At 43.2% G+C, this 23,643-nt stretch overlaps 1 protein-coding gene across 8 annotated transcripts in view; it reads left to right on the top strand.

Annotated features, from left to right (window-relative positions):
- Positions 1-23,643, top strand: part of DENND2B (DENN domain containing 2B) — a 284,103-nt gene that overhangs the window by 127,091 nt on the left and 133,369 nt on the right. For all 8 annotated transcript variants that reach the window (XM_050954512.1, XM_050954509.1, XM_050954515.1 and 5 more), the window contains one exon: positions 1,639-1,743. In XM_050954512.1, the coding sequence (XP_050810469.1) occupies positions 1,664-1,743 (80 nt within the window). In that variant the 5' untranslated portion in view covers positions 1,639-1,663. The remainder of the gene's footprint in view (positions 1-1,638; positions 1,744-23,643) is intronic.

Below are 23,643 nucleotides of genomic sequence, written 5' to 3'. Positions count from 1 at the left end.
AGCTAGTGTCTGGGAGTGCCCAGCATCCTAAATAAAGGACCCACTTAGTGTTCACTGTACCTGAGTTTTGTCTTGTTTACCTCATGAGGGATGCTGTGTGGTATTTAAAGGTAGGGTTATTCCCCATTTGACAAAACATAACAGCTAAGGAATGCCCCTAAAGCAGCTGTAAGCAGAGCACTGCTCTATACCAGTGAAATGGGACTAATGCAGGCAATTCACAGAGCCAGAGGTCTAGTCTGAAGAGCTTTGTGATGCAGGAGTGCACCAGTCACACATCTGGGATTAGAATCTGGCCCATAGGCTTTGTAGCTATATTCTGCTCTTGATCTCTGCACAAGATTCTCACTGACATCAGTGGGATGCGGCCAGAATTAATCCCTCAGTAATGGATTGTTTCTTTGCCAGTATGTGGAGATGTTGCAAATGTCATCTCAGTCTATGCAGTCCCCCTCTTTGAATCTTGGGAGCATGACTGAACAGTTCAGCTTTTCTCTGGCATTCCTTTCTCACATACTTGTGGGGCTTGCCGAACACAGAGTTACCAGTCACCATCTCTCCCTTGTTTACCACTGAGTTTTTTCCAGAATGTGTTTTTTGCTCAGCAATTCCTGTGTTACACATCTAAGCCCCTTTGCAGTTGAGGAGCAAGCTGATAGATGTATTTTTTGTTTGCATGTGTCTCATGAGGCTACATCAGCAAGGTCTTCTCCACACTGCCTGCCATCTCCACACTGACATTCTTACAGGATTCTGATTATTCTTTCTGCCTCCTGGGTATAAAACAGAACAAACAAAATTTGTCTATTTTTAACAGCATTTGGAAGCTCTTTTACATCAGGCCAGCCATAAGGAATCTGTAAACTCAGGAATGTTAGATTTTGTTCGGATTGGAAATTCTAGAAATAATAATTGGATATGCATATTTTTCATTGTGATTAAAATTTAATTTATGGCTTTTGGTTTGTTCCCAGATCCCATCCCCCAATACCGCTAGGCAGTAATTAGGAGTTATTACCACCTTTCTGCAGAGCAGGAAGGCAGAATCAGTTTTTTTGCCTATCTCAAGGTAGCTTTATTTAAATAATCCCATGACTGCCAGGAGAGCTAGTCAGAACCATCTATCGATCTCTTCATGTAACCAACAAGTTTGAGCATGATTCCGCAATGTGCTTGTGGCTGTGTTCAAAAATGGTGTAGTGTGGACACAAACTGTGTTGAGTTTCTTAGATTTTTTTTTAGAATATCCAGAACTTTAGTTTCAGCTTTATCCTTTGCCAGTGTCACTCTCTGCAACTACTGACTTCTGTGCAAGCACTGTTGGACAGAGAGCTAAAGCCAATTAGTGAAATTTTGCAAAACCAAGATCCAATTCCGTGCTAATAGAGATGGGCCAAAATCAGAGCCATATATCCAACTCCTGCACACATATCACTTCAACTTTGGGACTGAAAAAATGGGATTCAGATCTGAACCACAGTTGATCAGGGGATTTGGTTTTGCAAAACCATTATTTGACTGACCAGATTTTTCAAAACGATAAGACGCTCTGTGTTTTGCCCGCTCCTGACATGGTATTTTGGGAATATTATCTCTAGCACTTTGGAAAGCTTAATCGTATGACTTGGTATCTTGCAGGTATCCAAATCCAGAGAGAGCAGAAATGACCATGACGGCCAACAAGAATGCTAGTGCCACCAACAGAGCTGGAGGGAGTAAAGTGCCTCAGGATACTTTGGATCGGTAAGTCCACTGCAGACTGTGAAATTTAAACTAAACATTTCTGTGGATCATTTTGTATGTCTCAATATTTTGTCCCAAAAACTCTGGAAAAGGTTGATTTGGTTTTGGAATTAAGTCTCATAATTTCCAAAACTAGGAGAGCAGAAGAATATGTGTTAGGCAAAGGATGGGCAAACTTTTTGGCCCAAGGACCACATCTGGATACAGAAATTGTATGGTGGGTCATGAATGCTCATGAAATTGGAGTTGGGGTGCGGAAGGGGGTTAGGGCTCTGGCTGGGGGTGCAGGCTCTGGGGTGGAGCTGGTGTAGGAGGGGTTTGGGGTGTAGGAGGCTGGGACCAAGGGGTTCGGAGGGTGGGAGGGTGATCATGGATGGAGCAGGTGGCTGGAGCATGGGGGGTGGCTCAGAGGTGCAGACTCCAGGCAGCACTTACCTCAAGTGGCTTCCAGAAGCAGCGGCATGTCCCGCGCTCCGCCTCCTACACAGAGGTGTGGCCAGGTGGCTCTGCTGTGCGCTGCCCCATCTGCAGGCAACACAAGCTGAGGAGTGGAGCCAGCTACTGCTCCCTTGCTATGATATTCTTTTTGCCTCTGTGTTTATAGCTAGCAGGTGCAACATCCAAAACTGGTGTTTTCGTTTATGCTTTAAAGACAGCAAAGTTGATTTGATGCTAGTCTCCTTTGAGAAGCGCTGCCAGGTGTATTGCTTTGTGATACAAATTGTTGTCAATCCTGTTCAGTTTAGATTGAGTCCCTTTATAGACCTTGTTTTGTTTTTTGTATTACAATAGCACTGTAAATGAGGGAGTGCCGGGGCTCGACCCTCTCCGGGAAGGAGGGGAGCCACGCTGGCCCACTCTGCTCCGGTTGGCCCGGGAAGTTAGCCGGGCAGTCCCTGTGGTACCTGTCTGCCTGATGGGCGAGGGGCTCAGGCCCTCCGGCAGGGCTGAGCCGTAACAACCGCTAGGCGCTAGTTCCTACGTCAGGGCAGATAGCAACACAGAATCAGTAGGCTCAGGCCTGAGTCAGGGCTGAGCAACAGTAGCAGTTTTACAGGCCCAGCCCTTGGTCAGGGCGGGGCAGCAAACGCTGAGGCAGTAAGCTCAGGCCTTGGGGCAGGACTGAGCAGCAGTAACAGTTATCAGCCTCCTCAGGCCAGGAAGAGGGGGGAGTCTGCCACCCCGGAGTGGGGTGGCAGGGGGGACGCAGGCCCTCCCACTCCACTGCGTCCCAGCCCTGGGCCCCAAGAGCAGCTGTCACTCCTCTGGTCAGTCAGTGGGGTTCCTGGCCGCAACACACTGACATAGGCTCCAGCAACTCCGCAGCCTGACTGGGGTCGGCTGCCCCCGGGCTGCTTCCGCGCTCCCCCTTGGGACCTACCTGGGTCCTAACGTCAGCCTCAGCGGGGTCCAGGAGCATAGGCTCATCATGACCGGGGCTGGGTGGTAGGTCTGGGAGCTCCTCGGGATACTCAGGCCATGGTAGCACTGGCGGCTCCTCCGGGTAGCAGCAGGCACGGGGAAGCTCCAGCGGTTCCTCCTGGTAGCGAGTGCGGGGAAGCTCAGGCAGCTCCTCCTGGTAGTGAGTGCGAGGAAGCTCCGGCCAGCCTGGGCGGCTCCCCTGGGTCGCTGGCATCTCACGGTTTCGAGCTCCCGGAGGGACGTCTGCTCTCTCCGGCCGCTGGGGCCTGACTGAGCTCTGAGGGCCGGCTTTTATAGTTCCGGGTCGCTGCCTGACCCTTTGAGGGGCGGGCTCAGAGCTCCGTAGCTCTGTCCACTCTGGGCTCTGCCAGGGCTCGACCCTCTCCGGGGAGGAGGGGAGCCACGCTGGCCCACTACAAGCACCTTTGTACTAGACATAGTACAAAGAAATAAGAAGGATACTCTCAGCCCTAGAAAGCTCTCAGGCTAGCACTTGAAGGCTTTAAATACATTTGTGTCTAAGGCTGCAGTAGAACTGGGGTGCTGGAGTGGATGTGAGTCTAAAAATAAATGTTCTGGTGAGGGAGGGTAGGGGAAGACCACTGCCATCTTGTCTACATTGTTTTTGGTTGTTTGTATTGGGTTTGGGGTAGGGTTGCGTTATTGTAGGTACTGTGCTACAAACCCCTAGTGTAGATGTGCTACATCATTATAAGCCATGGCTTGCACTAGTGCATATCACCTGAAGAAAGCTGCAGTACAAATCACAGTTTATACTAGAGAAGTGTATTTATGCTTGATATTTGCGATGGTGTAATCAGTCTAGTGCCAACAGCCACCTCTTCCCCACCCTCCCCCAGTGTAAATAAGGTCTGATTTAGATGGATCACGCCAACATAAATACAGAATGATTTATCCAAAGCAGAATGGGTCCTTAGAGGTGACCGTCGATAGCAGTGCATCTGCAGGCAGAGGTGGCTAATACTGAGGAATGATTTCAGAGAGATGGGGAATCGTGGGCTTTGGCTTTGATCCCAGCAGTGTGCTGTGTGTCAATTTGTAACTGATGTCCAGGCTTGGCATACCTGCCGTTTTATTCTGAACTTTTCCAACCACAAGCAGAAAGGAAAAAATATAAATTAAGTTATGAAATTGTCAATGTGGAAACACTGGTATAAAAAACATGTACCGTTTTTTGCTTTAAAGGCAAAACTATTTCTAATGATGCCTTTGACTGTTTTAGTTTTCAAACTATCTGGGTTTGTTCTCAGTTTTGTTTATCTTTCTTAATTTGATGTATTTGTTTGTTTTGCTGACTTCCTATTCAGCCTTCTGTGTCAAATCTTCTATTTCTCTATTTCAGCCATCTCCCATTCCTCTTCTCCTGGCTGTGCTGTTTGAGTCACACCGATTGCATAATTTTTTCTGCTTTGGGTTAAATGGCCTCATCCTAAATGGTTGAGAAGTAGTGCAGCGTGTGCAGCTCAGGATTAAGAATCTGAGGTGAAATCCTCACCCTGTTGAAGTAAGTGGGAGTTTTGCCATTGAGGTCAGTAGAGCTCCATCCCCATCTTTGTTGAGGACTTGCTTTATGGCCTTGGCAAGCCTTTTAAGGGCTCTGTATCTTCATTATCCGATCCATAAAATGGGGATAATTGTATTTACTCAAACATTTTAAAGAGTTTTTTAATCTACAGATAAAATTATGATGTTATGAATCAAGTAATTTTATTTCTGCACCAGGTCTCTCATCTTGAGTTTTGTATTCTTTCCCGAGCCCCTCTTGATTTTTCACTGTACAGATTTACCTTTCCTCTTCTTCACATTGCTTCCCAATTATACTGGGCAACAGGCTAGTGGCATGTGTCACTTCATGTAGTGTATTGATGTCTTTCTGCTAGAGATAGACTGTACGTCCGTAGCTCAGTTAGGTTTCACCAGGAATGGACCTGAAGGTCTGATCCGTTCCTGAATTTGCTAGTCCACAGCACAAGGCTCTCTTGGTGTCTCTTTTTCACAGTATAGCAAATGAGCACAAAATAATATTGTTGGGGGGGGAGGGGGGAAAGAGAAGAGCTTCTGTCTTAATTAGAGATGGGCTTGAGTTTAGAGCCAGATTCTTACAGCCTCAAGATTAAGAGGTGTATATTAATAGTAATTATGATACTTGGCACTTATATGGCAGTTATCCATCCATTCATCTTATAGGCTGATTTGGCGTGTCAGTCTGAGGCCAATATAGAGACAGGCTGAGCTGGGAAGTTTGGAGCTAGACTTTACTGAACTTTGGATCTACAGTTCTGGTTCAAACCATTTCTAACCTTAATATTCTTTAGAAGTGTATGCGTGAGTTCTAAGTACATGTGACAGTAGGCGTTAAATGGCCTTTCTTTTCATAGTCTCATCATCATATGTTTTGATTAAGGTTAAGTAATGTAGAATTTGTAGGTGCAAGCATGGGCATAAATCTAGAGCTAATCCTGAATCATAGTAATATGCCAAGTGAGATGCTTAATAGCTTGATATGCTTAAATTCTGCATTCTTTACTTTGCCTTTCTGTAATCTGCCTGGATGACCTGACTTTGAGGCTGTGCAAGAGGATGCTATTTGAATCAACTGAGAAATTTCTTCCTTTTTAATGCGCTGCCATAATAAAAGTTTAGTTTAAGGCATGAAGTGATTTACTGTAAACATGCTAAATAACCCACTTAAATTGAGCAGTCATTGTTTCCATTTAATATAGGATTTGATTAGAGATTTGCAAGACCATAGTACAGTATATGGTTTCTATGCAATTTGCAGAGGTAGCATTTCATAACATGCTGATAATGGCATGACACAGGTGTAATTATCTCCCAGTAACCAATCATCTTCCTACTGGTCATAGGATTTGATGAAAACTATTAGCTGAGTCTATCCCCTGTGAGGGCAGAATATATCTTCTTGGACAGATCTCTCCTATCTATCAATCAGCTAGAGATAGATCAATCAGATTTTGATCGATCAGTGTAAAATGTTCTTTTCTTTTAGAGCCTGGTAAATAATAATTAAACTCATGCAACCAGACAAAACTATGTTTTCAATAGTAATTGACTCAATGATTAGAAGTAGTAGAACAACAAAACCAGACAGTGGGAAAGAGACATATCAGCTAGCTACTCTTCCATGGCTTGCAAACCAGGGCTGCCCAGAGAGGGGGGGGAAGTGGAGCAATTTGCCCCGGGTCCCGCAGGGGCCTCCACGAGAGTTTTTCGGGGCCCCTAGAGTGGAGTCCTTCACTCGCTCTGGGTGCCCCAGAAAACTCTTGCGGGGCCCGGGACCCCGGAACTTCTTCTGCTCTGGGTCTTTGGCAGTAATTCGGCGACGGGGGGTCCTTCCGCTGCGGGACCCACTGCTGAAGTGCCCCGAAGACCTGTGGCGGGGGGTCCTTCCACCCCAGGACCCGCCGCTGAAGAGCTGGGTCTTCAGTGGTAATTTGGCGGCGGGGAGCCCCCTGCCACGGGTCTTCGGGGCACTTTGGCGGCGGATCCTGGAGTGGAAGGACCCCCGCAGCCGAATTACTGCTGAAGCAGGGGCCCCCTGCCGCCAAGGACCGCAGGCCCCCTGAATCCTTTGGGCGACCCTGTTGCAAACATGTCCATACTTAGCTAGTCCATATCCAAACAGAGATCTTGGTCTTAGTTATGTTTCTGTGATGAAGGAGCAAATATCAGAGCCAAATGACAAAAGCATTAAAAAAAAGTTCTCGATTAAGTTGAGACATCACTATTGTGTCTGAACATTAATAAAACAAGATATTGCATCTGGAGCAATCGCCAAAACTCAGTTCTTGTTAAGCCAAAATAATCTTCCTTCAAAATAGGCATATAGCATGTATCCCTCTTTCAGAAAGTAAGAGAACCCCCCTGTACATGTTAATGAGCCCAATAGAAATGCCTTAGTATTTTGAATAAAAGATTATACCATATGAGGCCCAGCCAGAGGAATGGAGATCTCTTTTCTCTAGGCATTGAGATCTCTAAAATAAAAGAATGTGCAAAGGTACAGAGTCTGAGCTAATGAGTGCACCAGCCACCTTGCTGTCTTGTGTCAAGGTGCCAGATACAGTAATTTAAACTTCTGTGTTATCCTGGAAAACTGTACTGATAAAGGGTTGTATCCCTAAGGTTATTTTGCTCCAGGAGCAAATCTGTCTGTATAAGAAGGGGAAAGTGCTGCTTCTGTTAAGGAAATTCTTGTGCAGTCATGTGCCTTGACATTTTTACATCCAAGGTTAGTCAAGCCATGGTCCATCTTTATCTTATGCCTAAGCTTTACTGTCAGGTAACTCATGCAGGTGACTTCCCATCTGCCTAGATTGGAGGTGGAATGGTTTTGTGGTCGAAGCAAGGGAAGTCTGGTTTTCTGTTTCAGGGTTGGCCATGGGTTAACTATGTCACTGTGGAAGAATTGCTTGGGCTCTCACTGGTATATTAAGCACTTTGGGCCAGGATTGTATGTTTGTTATATGCTATGGTTATTAATAACCATAATAAAATGGGAATCAAGATATTTACTTACCTCATGTCTGTTATGAGGTTGAATTTAAATTCAGTAACATTTATAAATGCCTTGAGATCCTTGCCTGGATGGAAGGTGCTTTATGGCTGTAGTTAAGGCACTGGACTGGAATTCAGAAGATCTGGAGTCAACTCCTAGTTCTGCCATGACTCCTTGAGTGATTTTGGGCAAGTCACTGAGGGTTTGTCTACATGAACATCTAGTTTGTGGCAATCTGGGGTGTAAGTCTACCTGGCACTTGTGTGCCACACGCTAGGTGTCCGTTTTGGGACCCTGCTGCCTCACACTGAACCTTCCATCATGCGCTTTGATCTGCCCTGCTTTGAAACGGGAATGCACTGAAGCACGTCCTGGAACTCTTAGTGTATGGCAGCAGGGTCCACATGAACAGTTAGAATCATAGAACCTTTGGGTTAGAAGGGACTGCAAGGGTCATCTAGTTTAATCCCTGGCCAAGATGCAGGATTTGTTGCGTCTAAACCACTCAAGACAGGTGGCTATCCAGCCTCTTTTTGAAAACCTCTGGTGAAAGAGCTTCCATGAATTCCCTAGGCAGTTTGTGTTAGTGTGCAGCAGGCTAGGGCAGGGTAGATTTACAATCCAGTTTGCTGCAGAGTAAGTGTTCAGATAGACATGATCTTAGTGTCTCTGTGTCCCAATACCCTATCTGGTATGATTATGATAATAGTTCCTTTCTCCCAGCTGTGTCTGTATGGTCTACTTAGTTCGTAAGCTCTTCAAGGTATAGACTATCTCTTACTATGTGTCTGTACCATGCCTAGGACAATGAGGTTTTGGTCTTGTTTGCAGCTTTAGGCACTGGTGTAATACAAATATATATGTAATAGTTATTGCCACAGTGGTACAGTAGTTAACTTCCTCCTGTATTTGTGGTTGGCTTAAGTATTTGGATAGTATTGCTGGGCATAGTTTAAAAGCTGCTTCCTTCCATCTCAGAGGTGGCTGTATATTAAAGAGGGGTGAAATGATCTGCTGAGGGTAAGCAATTTATAGTTTGTAAAGTTTTTTGAATGATTTGGGACCTCTGGATGGAAAGCTCTCCATAAAATTTTAGTTATTAATATTATGGTCAAGTAAAATGTTCTTTGAACATGTCTGGAAATCTCATTGTAGATGCAATATGGATGCATACTTAATACAAGGCAAGATCCTTCCTGGGCTGTAAGCAAGCTAATCCAATGTACATTGGAGGGAGGATCCTGACATATTTTGAATTGCTTAGAATGTAGCTATGTGCCAAAATAGCATACCAACATAGAATAAAGAACATTACAATTAAGATTTTGGATTTCTGTAGGTACAGTACATATAGGTATAGATTTAGATATGTGCTGAGTGAATGCAGGAACTCATCGTGTGTGATGTTTTTCTCAGGCCACTGGGGAGCCTTACAAATGAGTAGCTAGCTTAACAGTTCCTGGACTCCTACACACACTGTTGTGTGAGTTGTGCTTTTCAGTGATCTTTGGTCCTGGTGCCTTGAGGTTTCAAATAGATGAGGTGAGTGAAAAGCTCAAGCTTGAGGCAAAGAGCTCAGTCCTCGACAGCACTTAGTGTAAAGCCACCTTTCTCTTCCCCCACTTTTGGATGGCCAATGTCTAAACCAGCCGGGGGTGAAAGTAACTTGAGGGACTTACCAGTACGCAGAGCGGCCGGGGTCCTGAGTGAGGTGACGGGGAGGGCTCAACTGGAAGGGGCGAGGCCTTGGGGGGAAGGGGCAGGGCCTGGGCCAGACTTCCCCAGCCAGCCCTTCAGCGTAGTCCGGTGGTGATTTAAAGGGCCCGGGGCTCCCAGCTAGCACTACCCCGGGACTCTGCCAGCAATTTAAAGGGCCAGTGCCCCAGGGCTTCGTCAGTGATTTAAAGGGCTGGCTGCTGGCATGGTAGCAGTGATGGCTGGGAGCCCCGGGTCCTTTAAATCGCCACCAGAGCTCCAGGGGTCCTGGCTGCTGCCAGCACGGTCGGCTGTGTACCGGCTCTTACTGGTATGCCATACTGGACCATCCCAGCTTTCTTTCACCTCTGAAACCAGCCTCCAATGCTCAGGCTTCTAAGTTATGCTGGCTGTAGTAGCCCTAGTGGGACTGCTGCATCATGCCCGCTCCTGACATGCTTGCTACCTAGAAAAGAGGGAGCAGGTGGCATCTGTCTAGGATCATCAGCTTCCCCTCCCCTTTAAGACACTTTCCAGCTGCTTTGTGTAGTTGAGGCAGTGCCAAGCAATTGGATCTGGGACTGAGGAATGCGCCCAAGTGATCTGACAGGAGACTCTATCAGGCCAAAAATATTCACCTACTTCGTGGAATACCATTGAGAACCCTTAAGTTATTATCCATGAGTTTGTGATCCAAAGCCCATGGAAAGCATGTATCTCTTGCTTTGAGGCTAGGGCTGTTACATTTTGTCAAAGAAACTGAAAGTTGAATTCAGCTGTACCCTTGGACAAATAGTGGTTTAATAAAAATCTGCTGAGAGTAAGCAATATGTCAAGTTATTGAAACCACCATGAGATTTGGCTCTTTTTTTAGGCACTGAGGTTTAGAAAACAGTATAAATAAGCTTCAGCCAAAATGTTATGGAAATTGAATAACTGACTTGAGAGCCATTAGTAAGTATTCTATTTCATTAAAAGCAGAGGCAATATGAACTATGCATCTGACAAGATTTCAGAAGGTTAGTTCCCAGCAATGCAAAGTTCCTTCAGATTCAGAACAGCGTAGAGATCTCTGTTATTGCATGAAATGGAAGTTTACATCGGATACGGGACCCCAGACTTTGCCACTCTGATTTGTAAAGCCCGGTGTGGATACAAAATTTGTATCCACACCCAATTCATGATCTACAAACACGGTCCTCAGCTATAAAGTGTATATCTGCATATTTGCAAGGCTCTGCTGATTTGTGCTGTGGATGTTGACAGGGCAGAGTTTATAAAGTTGCCAAGGAATGGAAACATCACAACTCTGTTAGAGATGGGATTACATGAAAACACTGATCCAAATGCTGCCTCTGGACTTTGGGAAAGTTTGGGTCTGGATCTGAATTCCACAGCTGGCCCTCGTGGCTCTAATGCAGTGTGTCTCAATCTTTCCAGACTACTGTGCCCCCTTTCAGGAGTCTGATTTGTCTTGTGTACTCCTAAATTACAACTCACTTAAAAATTAATTGCTTACAAAATCAGACATAAAAATACAAAATGTCACAGCACATTATCACTGAAAAATTTCTAGCTTTCTCGTTTTTACCATATAGTTATAAAACAAATCAATTGGAATATAAATATTGTACTTACATGTCAGTGTATAGTATGTAAAGCAGTATAAACAAGTCATTTTGTATGAATTTTTTGTTTGTACTGTGCCAGTGGTTTTTATGAAGCCGGTTGTAAAACTAGCCAAATATCTAGATGAATTGATGTATCCCGTGGAAGACCTCTGCGTATCCCCAGTAGTACACATACCCCTGGTTGAGAACTACAGCTATAATGGGCCTTTGACAGGGTACTGGTTCCCAGTGAATGAGGAGTTAACTCCAGTTCAGCTCCCCTCTGCCCCTGTGCATGTGCTCAGAGAAAGGTGTGATTGCTTGGGAGGTATGGTGGTGTATGTGTGTGTGAGAGAGGGAGAGAAATACTCTTGGGAAGGCAGAATTTCTCACCCGGCTTGTGGTAGAAATCCCAAGATGAGGCATTTTGCTGTTTAGTTTCTGGCTATGGTAAATTATTTCACATTCTTGTTATAAATACTTGTCTCAGGAAAAGACCTAGCTGACTGTAAATCAAGTGTCGGCAACCTTTCAGAAGTGGTGTGCCGAGTCTTCATTTATTCACTATAATTTAAGGTTTCACGTGCCAACAATACATTTAACGTTTTTAGAAGGTCTCTTTCTACAAGTTTAGAATATATAACTAGAAAACACTATTTACTAGAAAACAAAATTTACTTACATTGTTGTAGGTTAAGTAAATAAGGTTTTTAAAATGTTTAAGAAGCTTCATTTAAAATTAAATTAAAATGGAGGGCCCCCCGGACCGGTGGCCAGGACCCAGTCAGTGTGAGTGCCACTGAAAATCAGCTCATGTGCCACCTTTGGCTTGCATGCTATAGGTTGCCTACCCTTGCTGTAATGAACTCTTTTTTCAGATAAATCTTCCATTGAAGTCAATAGGAGTTTTGTCACTGTTAGGAATTCAGGATTAGTCCCGTAGTATCTCATTTTTGAACACACACAGCTTTTTACGAATGAAATCAGAAAGGAGTTTTGATTGCATTTTGTTTCATATGGTTTATAAAGCAAGAGGTTTTCATTATTATTTTGCTCTCCAGCTAATGTGTGTGCGAATATATGCAAGCAAATTATTTCTCAGTGTAGTCTAATTTCAGAGGCACTTTGAATGCTTTTCACAGCCTTTAGACACAGCAACTAGCAGGCCAGAATTAAAGTAATCTCTTTTTTTTCTTTCTATATTTCTGCAGTACTGATGTTTGTTAAATTCACTGAAGAGATAATAATGAGGAAAAGAAACTGTGGATTAATAAAGCTGGATTGAGAGATTGTCATAGTGGATAGATTACACTAGGAGCGATGTTTGCCATGGAACTCACACTATGTTTCCAGAATAGAGATAGTTTAGAGCAGGGGTTCTCAAACTGCGTTGCACCACGATCCCCTTCTGACAACAAAAATTACTACTTGACCCCAGGAGGGGGGACTGAAGTCTGAGCCTGCCCAAGCCCCATTGCACTGGGAGAGTGGGGGCAGGCAAAGCTAAAACCTGAGCCCCACCACCCTGTGCGGGGGAGGGGGCAAAGCTTTGGCTTTGGCCCTGTATGGTGGGGCTCAGGCTTCGGCCCTGGGCCCCAGCCAATCTAACGCCGGCCCTGGTAATCCTGATTGCAACCCACTTTGGGGTCCCAAACCACAGTTTGAGAACTGCTGGCTTAGACTAGTATTGCACTACAATATTTACTGCATTGAATAATCATGTTTTATTATTGATGATGATCTTTTTTTTTGCATTATTGTTCCAAAAAGGATAGTGTTAAGGATTGAACTAATCTGCTATTTTTTCAATACCGTATTAGCTCAGTATGAATTTGGAAATGTCAGAACGAAATAGTCTATCTAGACACTTGTGGAAAAAGAAATGAACTGGCTTGTGACTCTTAAGTTTCCTTCAGTGACTTTATCAGATGGACCATCAATAGCCATTTGGTATTAGCCATGTGTCCTGATTCACTCTCCATACAGAGTGACATCTTTGTGTTGGTGCTTGAAAAGCGTATTCCGCTGTTGAAGTAGTCATTAAGTAATTTTCTGCAGGAGGAAAACTGAAATGGGAGCTAATACAATACACATGTTGAGCAGTCCCCATTATTAACAGTGTGCTTGTGTAGTATTTTTTCCATAATTAGGTTAATCAATCCTACATACTCTGTCTAGGAGCAGTTTTTGCTCAAGAAAACATTTTGATGTGATATGCAGCATACCAATTACAGAGATACATCAGAGCGCAGAAAGGACACTAACAATATGTGTATCATCTTGAAATTATGTCTTTATTGACTCAAAGCCAAGGACTCATGTTATGCGAAATTCAATATGTAGACTTTAAATATTTCTGGTCCATCCATCTTCTATCTGTTTGGAGCATACATTCTCAGCTTCTTCAAGGTCTCCAACATGACTCACATGTCGGCTGTTCATATCTTGGCTAACCCATGCACACTGTTTAGCTGTAGAACTACAAGTGAAGCTGTGTCTTGAAATGGGATGTGTCAGTACCACTAACAAAGATAGTAAAGAGTAGCAGCTGTGTTAGTGTGTATCTGCAAAAAGAACAGGAGTACTTGTGGCACCTTAGAGACTTATGCTCAAATAAATTTATTAGTCTCTAAGGTGCCACAAGAACTCCTGTTTTTTTTAAAGATAGTAAAGGCAATGGGCACTCAACACTTTGAAGAAGGTGCTGGCACCTTGCAGGATTGAGTCCTGTGCCAGCACTGATATCTCCAGTTGCTGTAAGAGGTACAAGAGTGCTGCCATTGAGAATTTGTTTGCTCGTTTATGGGAGTCCAAATTTGAAGATTTGGGTGCATAATGTTAGGCTCCTAAATCCACATGTAGGTTTCTGTAGTAAGTGGTCTGATTGTCAGAAGTGTTGAGAACATACAAATCTCACTGAAGTCAATAAGAGCTGCAGTGCTCAGCCCCACTTTTGAAAATCAGAACCCTTATTTTTTGAGCCTATCTAGTTTTAGGAGCCGGATTGTAGGCAGCCAATTTTGAAAATCTTGTCCATAGTGCCCAAATTGTACTATATGCTGCAATAAAGTAAGCCTGAGGAGAGTTTCAGTTAGAATACAGGAATGATTTAGTTAAGTTAATGATGCTCTTAGTCTAATTTATTAACATTGGTATGATGTGATCCTTGAGCCATTTAAAAAAACATTTTGGCAGTGAAGTAAAGGCATTATTTAGTAAGGTTAATGTATTAATGGTGCTCTTTAACCAGAATTAATTTCTGGTGGTATAGAAGCTATAGAAAAAACTGGAATCAAGTTAAGAGGCATAATTACTTTTGTTCTCTCCTTGTTTTAAAAAAGGAAATAATGGAAATTGCAAGACATAACAACTTTGCTGATTCCACCCATCCACAAAACTGTGGCTGTATTTTGAAAATACCTTTATGTTGAGCAGTGGACTAGAGCTAATGAGTAAACAGGGTAGTTCCAGTTTTGGATCTATAGAATGAGCTGTTTTATGTCAGACTTTCTAGGCCCAACTGTGTGCAGCAGCCCTCACAAATGGGCTTTTCCAACTGCTAGGACATTTGGGAACATAATATAGACCTGAGCACTGCTTGTCCAAGGTGCCTCTTGGGGAAGACCTGCTAGACATTTCTGGGCCTGATCCTCTATGGCACGTGTCAGTATGCCTCAGCTGAAGCCCTTATAGTAAGGGCCCAGTGTAATGAAGTGGAAGATCAGGCCCTCCGTCTCCTAAGGCAGTATAATGGCATTCTAGATCTCTGTTTTTCTCACAAGGCAGTATCTAGTTTTGTATGAGGGAATAATAAAGCACAGATTGGGATTTATGTTAATAATGCAGTGTTTGAGTGTAAACTGATGGGGGTCTGTTTTTTTATATTTTTGTACTGTCATGTGATTGAAGGTATCAATATATGAAAATGCAAACTTGATGGAGGCATTAAATCCGCTAAGGAATGCTGTGGTATTTGGTATATGTTGCTACTCCTGGTTGAAACCAGTTTCTTGTCCTATAAATGAGCTAAGTTTGCCCTGAGAAAGGGATGGTCCATAAACTGCGCCACCCCAGGCATAGCCCCAATAGGCATTGTGACTCAGAGACACCCCTCTGAGGCACGGTTTCTTTCCTTCTTGCTCCAGAGTTGGGAGTAGTACATTTAGGCTGAACAATACCAGGCTGGTTTAGCTGCTCTAGCTGAGGGGTGGTGGTGGGGGTTCTTACTCTCCTGCACAGGTGGAATCCAAGCCACAATCTAGTGCCAGGATACCAGTACAAAACTACTGATATTTGTGACTTCTAGTCAGGAATTGACTAGAAGTCACACTGAATAAGGTGGTCAGTTTGGGGGCAATGCCTTTTATACAGATACGTTTGCAGGTATTGGTTTAACAGCTGCATGTGCTAAAAAAACAGCTCATGTAATAATCTTGTATCTCTCACTGAAATAATGGCATAAGCACTAGGAAAATTGCTCCTGTACATAATCATCTCTGTTCCACACTGCAGTAATTTCCCAGGTGCTGGCAGATGACTGATTATTTCAGTAGCTGAGCAGGTTTAACCTTTTCTCTGGGTAATTTCATGGATGTTTCCTTCCTGAAGACAAAATGCATTGACACTTTTCTACTAATGTTTTAGCTGCTAGAGGAAGGCATGTATCTTGGAATGTTGTTTTTTTGCACATTGATGTAAGGTTGATGTGATGGGAAAGCAGAGTACTTACAATATTTAAGTAGGGGGAAAGTGAGGTCATTGGTTAATCCTCTTTTTCTATCACAGCCTGGAGATGCCAGGCTGATTCACTTGTTTTTCTGTATAAAGGGACCTTCCCAGGGAAGCAGCTGTTCCTCTGTGGGGAAAGTGGGGCAGTAGGGAGAGCTTAACTGATGCAGCAACTTTCAGACACAACATAGGAACAAGCTCACTCTCCATTTCAGAGAATTTGAAATTGCTGTCTCCTTGATTTGCTGCCAGTTTGGAAAACTGATGATGATAAAGGAAAACTAAAAGCCGACAGTGGTAAATTAGGCAGCTGGCAGACACACTGCATCGTTTCCAAGCACTTGGTGAAGATAAAAGCATTTTCTTGTGGATGCTTAACTGCTCAGGGAGTTGTCCTCTGTTTCTCTCTAGCCAGTACCTTCAGCCATGTGGATCTTAAGAAATATGTTCAGCCCAGCGATCTTGTCCAATACTGGAGTGTGTTGTCTAGTGGACTCAATACAGCTTTACTTTTCAGAAGCAAATCAGTGATTTTGTTGGCAATGGATAGTAAAGCTGCTTCACATCCCGAAGTTCCAGGAAAGAATTTTAAACTGGTTGCTCCTGCCATACGACTTTGAAGAAGCAGACCACCTCCATGTCCCCGGTGATGGCTGGTAACTTTCAGATAACCTTATCTTTGCCACTGAATACACTGGAAGTCAATCTGTCAGATTCAATGGTAGGACGTTCTGTTTGTCTTGTTCCTGTTAATCATTAATGGCAAGTTCTTCCCTTTATACATACAAAGGGGACAGAGATTTGACAGACACAGATAGAGCATGTTCCATTTCTTGCTTGAGGAGTGGAGTAGTAGGATTCCATAAACAGCAGGATGCATCAATCCACGGGGGTGAAATCCCTGCTTGTTTTTATTTCTCATCCTTATGAGTTGATTGATTAGAACTTCCAACTAAGTTTTGAACCTGTATGACCAGCTAAGGGCAAAGTGCGTGACAGTGGCATTTAAGATGTGTGACAAAGATGTCAGATGAGGAAGAGAAATAGAATAGAACGGGATAGGCAACCTCTGGCATGCGTGCCAAAGGCAGCACGCGAGCTGATTTTCAGTGGCACTCACACTGCCTGGGTCCTGGCCACCGGTGCAGGGGGCTCTGCATTTTAATTTAATTTTAAATGAAGCTTCTTAAACATTTTAAAAACCTTATTTACTTTACATGCAACAATAGTTTAGTTCTATATTATAGACTTACAGAAAGAGACCTTCTAAAAATGTTAAAATGTATTGCTGGCACGCGAAACCTTAAATTAGAGTGAATAAATGAAGACTCGGCACACCACTTCTGAAAGGTTGCCGACCCCTGGAATAGAAGGAAAAGAAGCTTGAAATTCTGTAGGACCAATTTATTTAAATAGTGTTTTCTATAGCCAGGGCTGTCCCTAGGGCAGTGCGGGGCCACAAATCAGCCTGTATGGACCCCCATTAACATTTTTTATACAGGCGAAATCTGGTGTGGGGAGGGGACACCAGTGCTGGGGGGCAAGAGACGATAGAGAGTCACAAGATGGCACCTGTGCTAGACGCAAGCAGTCCCCTGTGTTGGGGGGGGTCCCTGAAAAGGTGGGACCCAGGATGGAAGGGCAGTGGATGAGGTCAGCCTGGCATTGGCATGTTCCGGTGGGCGAGCAAGAAAAAGAAATACGATGTGACTTCCCGCTGGTGAGTGCAGGCCCAACCCCCACTGCCAACGCCAGGTCCCCTGTTAACCCCCGGGACGGCCTGGCCCCCCCTAACCCCAGCCCCCAGGTCCCCTTGGCCCTCTAGGCACTGCTAATCCCAACCTCCCTGGGCTGGCCTAGAACCCCCTGCATGACACATGCACACTGAAGCACAGGGCCTTCCAGAGCACGGGTCCCAGAGCGGTCGCCCCGATTCGCCATACTGTCTATAATCAGTTTCATCGTTCAGCCTGCCTGGTGTCTGTAACCTACACTAGTATGCCAGTAGATGATACCAGAGCTGAGCTGGTCAGAGGTACAGAGTGGAACAATAATTTTTAAAGTTGACATGCTGCTCATTATGTGCAATACATGGGATCTGTGTGGGGCTACAACCCGCCAGAAACCTGTATGTAGGCATTTGTGGGTATTGTTCATAGCCTGAGAAAGCAAGGTCTGTTAGCAAAGACTTTTATCCCCTTCATACCCACAGCTGACCTCCAGAATTAAATGGGAGTATATACTCTCTACCAGTGTAAACCCTGCACTCCAGTATGCCCCTGGAGATATGATTCAGATCAAAAGGAATGATGTCATCTATGATTCTGTACAGCAGAGAGGTATGCTTTTGACTCATCTGAGCTAAATTCAGCTCTGGTGAAAGCAGGCGCTAATCCACTGCCTTAGAGAGGTGATGTATTCATGCTTGGGTGCTGTTTGGCTCAACAGTGACTTAGTTCTCTATTCTGGCTAACAGTGCTGCAATGGAAGCCAGGCGTTAAATACTCTGCTGCTTCCAAGCTTTTCTGTGCTGCATTGGCTCTGGTGCCCATTTTTTTAAAGTGTTCTAAGAAATTCACATTCTGGGGTAGAAGATAGCTTGGATCTCTATCATTCAGATAGTCATTGAATGACTAGCAGGAGTTTCTGGGTCTGTGTTTAAATATGCATTGATATTGTGACCAAACTCTGTGAGGTTGTGAGAAGAGTAATTTAAAGCCAGAATTTGGCCTTGGATTTGTTGTTCCAAGTGTTTATTAGATGAGGTTCCATTTTTAGTCTGGTTAAATCAAACTTGTTGTTGTACTTCATTTTGTTTTTAGAGAGCAAAGTTGAACGGTTTGATGCAAGCTTTTCATTGCTCTTCATCCCTACGTTCACTTGCTGCCACAATCTGATTTCTTTCAAATATTCTTCATGTTCTTGGCCTAGTCTGATGCTATCAATGTGTCTTCTTGTATGGGCATGTTCTGAATAAAAGGGTGTGTAATGGAAACATATTCCCTCTTCTTGCTGCGCTAGTGGGCTACATTCTTAAGTATTGTATATTGAAACATCAGTCTCATTTATTTTTCCACCCTTTTGTTCTGTGACAATGGGCAATACAGTGTTTTCTTTCTCCAGATTGTTATAATGTGCAAATTTCCACAGAAAAATAAGACATACTGGCAAGCTCCTTACAAAACCTAATAAGCCAAAAGAAGAGTGTAAAAGTAAACCCACAGCTTTATAAGAAGCCAAAGCATCAGAGGAATGAAGCATTCGTAAAGATGCCCTCAAATATCATCCAGCTTCCTGCGTTGCTTCAGATACCATTCCTCCTGGATATGTAAAGATGAGAATTGGCCTTGAAGGCTCATTTCAAAGTGGTGAGTTATGTGCATGTGTTCTCTATACCTATATCCTGTTAACATCTGCCTTACAAGTAGGATTTTCAAAAGTGCATGGGATTGGACCTAATTTTCCTCCCACTGACGTCAATGATAAAACTCCTGTTGACTTCAGTGGAAGCAGAGAGAGGCCAACGCTGAGTGCGTTTGAAAATCTATCCTCCCAGCCCATGTTATCCTGTAGTCTACATGGCACTCTATGAAATGGGGCTGCTTATTGCTGCTGTTCTAAAATCCAAAATACTAGTTCCAAATTAGGAGCAGATCCAACTTCCAGTGAAATCAGTGGAAAGAAGCCCATCAATTTCAGGGGGAGCTGGATTTGGGCTTAAGTGTACTATTATGTAAAGGATTATGATAATGACTGGGCTAGTGAATAATTCACAACAAAATATTTGTTTAATGAATGTTGCTTTATTTTTTCTGTTAATGTTTTGTCTGGAAACAGATTGCAAAATTCTTTGATTTATTCATTATTGCAAAGTATTTGCAAGTTTCTTAGCAAATAACTTTTTTTTTAAGTGAATTTCATAAATTTCTTTAGTGAATAATCAATCTTGGCCTGCAGATTACTTGTGGTTTGTGAATATTCACTTACTGCATGGCACGTTTCCTTATTATCTGAAATAGGTCACTAAACAACACAGAATGAAGAGCAAATTTTACAATCAACAATCATCCTACTTTAAATTTTATAATCATCCAAATTTAATTTTTGGTAAATATTCAAAAATTTGGGCAAAAATCACTTTTCATAAATGATCACTTAGTAAAAACTAAGGGCCTAATTCTTCTTTGATTTACACTGGCATAAAGTTATTATATCTCTGATGACTTCTATGGGCTTATGCCTGATTTACAACAGTATAAATCAGAGGAGAATAACACCCCCAAGTACTCAAATATTTGCAGAAAGTATAGAAAAAAAGGAGTCACGCATGAAGTGGAATAAAAATTGACTCTTAAATTCAAACAAATATTTGCAGACAGTTTTTTCTATTTGTACAGCTCTGGACAACGTTAAATATAAATATGTTAAATATAACAAAGGGTTACATTTGTCAGTTTTAGCTGGAATTTATTCTGTATTCAACAAGAATTTGATTAAGATCATGGTCGTTAGAGACAGGACAGGTGTATTCAGTCAAGTCTATCCTCTTGTAAGGGCAGGATGCAGTCATGAAAGAGATGACCTCTTTTTATTTACTTCTGGGTATTTCTGTTGTACTCAACATAACACCTACAAAAATATATTATATACAGTGTCTGTGGTTTGTTGCATGTAACTGTATAGGTTTTAAATAAATCACAGTTCACAATATAGTACAATACACACATGAACTGTGATTTGTAACCTACAGACTTAGACATATCAGCCCTGTAGCTTGGCTGGGCCACAGCCTTTTGTGTCTGTCTATATAGCCGCTTTGTTGGAAGAAGTTGAACAGCTTTTCTCTTTGTCTCCTCACAGCTGGTATATGAAGTGGGATTGATTACCCTGCAGTGTGTTCCTGACCTTTGAAGAAATAGTTAAGTACACCTGTATTCATAACGTCTTCTCTTCCTCCTCCTCCTCCTCTTCCTCCTCACCTTTTGGAACCTGCACTGTCCAGACACAGTTCTCTAATCAAATGCTTTATTTTTTCTGGTTTCAGGTGCTGAGAAAGATCCTACTCTGGGTTTTTGTTCTTTTGGTTGTTTATATAAAAGCCCTGTATCCCAGAGGATAATTGCTCTAGTTTCTCCTTTTGAAATACTGTTATCAATGTCAGCTATGTTCCATTAAAAAACAAAAACAGTTACTACTGCTAGAAAATTGGCATTTGGTCATTTCTGGGAGCGGGGTTGGGGGGGGGAATTGCACTGGATGAGTCACTTGAATTATTGGTAGCTCAGAGATGGTCAGTGTGAAACCCACTCTTCTGGCCTACCAAAGGCAAAGGAGTGAAGGTAAATGCTTCCAAACCAAGCCAGAGAGGAAAGACTACTATGTGTCTTTAGACACATTATTGTAATAAGTAAAGCAATACAATAATAAACAGAAAAGTCTATGCCAGGTTTATGTTGTTTCATTTTTAACCAGGCTTTATAAAAAGGCTTCTCTCTATATTGTGCAATTCTATTGCAGTCTCATGATATGAAGCATGTTTACGGCAGGCCGCTGGTTTAGAGTTTTGTTTACATAGAAGAAATCTCCACAAAGTTGACTGCACTGTGACTGATGTTTGCAGAAAGAGTGACATGAAACACAAGGCCAAATGATAAAATGTGGGAATGGGGCCTCCGAGAGGTCTAGCCACAATAGGGACTAAGTTTAAAAATAGGATTGTGCGCGCTCTCCCTCTCTCTCTCTCTCATCCTCCCCCAACCACCTGATGCCATAGGTAACAAATATATTGCCATCAGACAGGACCAATGTGTGACGTTCAAGTGCATTATGGTCACACTGGGTTGGTTCACAAACATTACATTCAGACAGGGCTGGTGTTTGAGGTGGAAATGCACTGAAATCCAATAGAGCTGGTACTTCATGTTCTGTTGTACTGGAATTCATTTTTTGCCCATGTAGTGCAGGGACCCCAGAAGTGGCTCAAATATTTACAGTGTTAGTCTGTTGTGAAATTTTCTCAGCTGAGGTGTGACACAAGCAATTGAAATGTTTGACAGATGACTAAAATGTAGAACAGCCGTGTTTCATTGCATGTTGCGGCCCAAATAAAAGATGGTTAATTGTTTTTAACTGTGAAATGTGTTTTAAGGATGTTTTCTCACTATGTGAAAAAGTGAGAAATTCACTGGTTTAGTTAATTCTCACTATGTGAATTAACTAAACCAGTTTATAAAAAGAAAACTGGAAAACAAATTAATTCATGCAGAACCACCACAGAAAGACACGTCATATGAATCATCAGTAGTGTTTGAACTATCGACCCTCAGATCTCCAACACTGACATCTGCCACATGACCTAAAGAAATAACTGTTATCCTCTATGTAGATCAGCCACTAAAGGGGACTTGACACATACTTTTCCAGTGCATTATCCAATTATTTGCTGAACAGCAGTAGAGTGTTGGGAATTAGGATTCCTTGGCACTATTCCAGTCTCTGGAAGGAGTGTGTGATCTAGTAGTTAAAGTAGCAGTTACAGCTAGGCTAGCCAGGCAATAGATTTGGCACATTTATTTTGAAAGGCAGTATGCTTGAGTGGGTGAGGCTTGGAACTGCCATATTGGAGAGTGGGGTAAAATACTGGCTCCGCTGAAATCAATGAAACACCTGCCACTGACTTCTGTGGAGCCAAGGTTTCACCCCTCGGTTCTAGTATCAGTTCTGTCTGACATGTCTATGCATTAGCTGTGAAGCCTCAACATTTTTAGGCTTTTTAACACAAAGTGTGTTCTTGTTGAACCAAACAGCATAATCATAAGGGTTTCTATTATGTACCACTCTTAATATGTTCAAGGGCTTTTTCAAAAGACCATGCACATTGTACATTTTTACAGTTCTTGGTATCAGCAACAAGTTAGTTACAATCATTAGCAATAACATTAACATCAGTTCTATCACACATGTACATTTACAGTTATTTTTGTCATGCCAAGCCTTCGGTTTAGACAAATCATTCTTTAGATTAGCTTGTTTAATATCCCTTTTGAATTTTTGTAGCTTTTTCTTGACCTCAGAGTCTTCCTTGACATAGGCTTTTAGTTTATCCACTTCCTTGGAGTTTTAGTATTTTAGGGTTAACCTGTGGCATTTATTTGCAAGGTTTAATCCTTCCCTTCCTCCCTGTCCAGTAGGGTCAAAATCTGAACTCTTTTTTGTAACAGAATCCATTGGCTGGCTGGGTGCGTCCTTTTTGCTAATGGCTATGGGCAAGTCTTTCTCCCTCCAGTTAGTCAGGTTCCGTATATACTCGATCATAAACCGGTTTGTTTATAAGCTGACCCCCCTGCCCGCAAGATGGATAAGTAAAAATGGAAAAATTTTATAGCCTGTTCATAAGCCAACTCTATAATTCAGAAGTCAGCAGACTTTGGCTCCTGGGCCGCTGGTGGTCCGAGATGGTTTGTCCGCAGGCACGGAGGTAAACCTAAGTAAACAAAGTGTCCCGGCGCGCAGCTGCTTACCCTGATGGGCTGAGACAGCAACTGATGGGGAAATTTTTTGGAGGGGGAAAAGCTGGGAATCAGGGGAGTAACCCCTGTGACCACCCCCCACATGACCCCACAAATAGCCCTGGACCCCCACACTCTCCCCATCCCATCCCATCCCTTCCCACCTTACCTGGCGAGGGCCAGGGAAGGATGTCTCTGACCTGGCCGGAGCCTGCTCTGGCAGGCTGGGCCAGGCGCGGCTACAGCCTGCCAGCACCAGAGCTGCAGCTGCTTTGGAGGCTGTGGGGAGAGCAGCGTGGCCAGAAGTGGAGAGACTCTGGCCCCGCCTCTTCCTTTCTGTCTCTGCTGGCTGTGCTGCCTCTCCTGGCTTCCTCTGTTGTGGGGGAGGGGCTGTGTC

This window comes from Gopherus flavomarginatus, chromosome 5, assembly GCF_025201925.1.
Source record: "Gopherus flavomarginatus isolate rGopFla2 chromosome 5, rGopFla2.mat.asm, whole genome shotgun sequence".
NCBI classification, from domain to species: Eukaryota; Metazoa; Chordata; order Testudines; family Testudinidae; genus Gopherus; species Gopherus flavomarginatus.
This window is presented reverse-complemented; position numbering and strand designations above follow the sequence as displayed.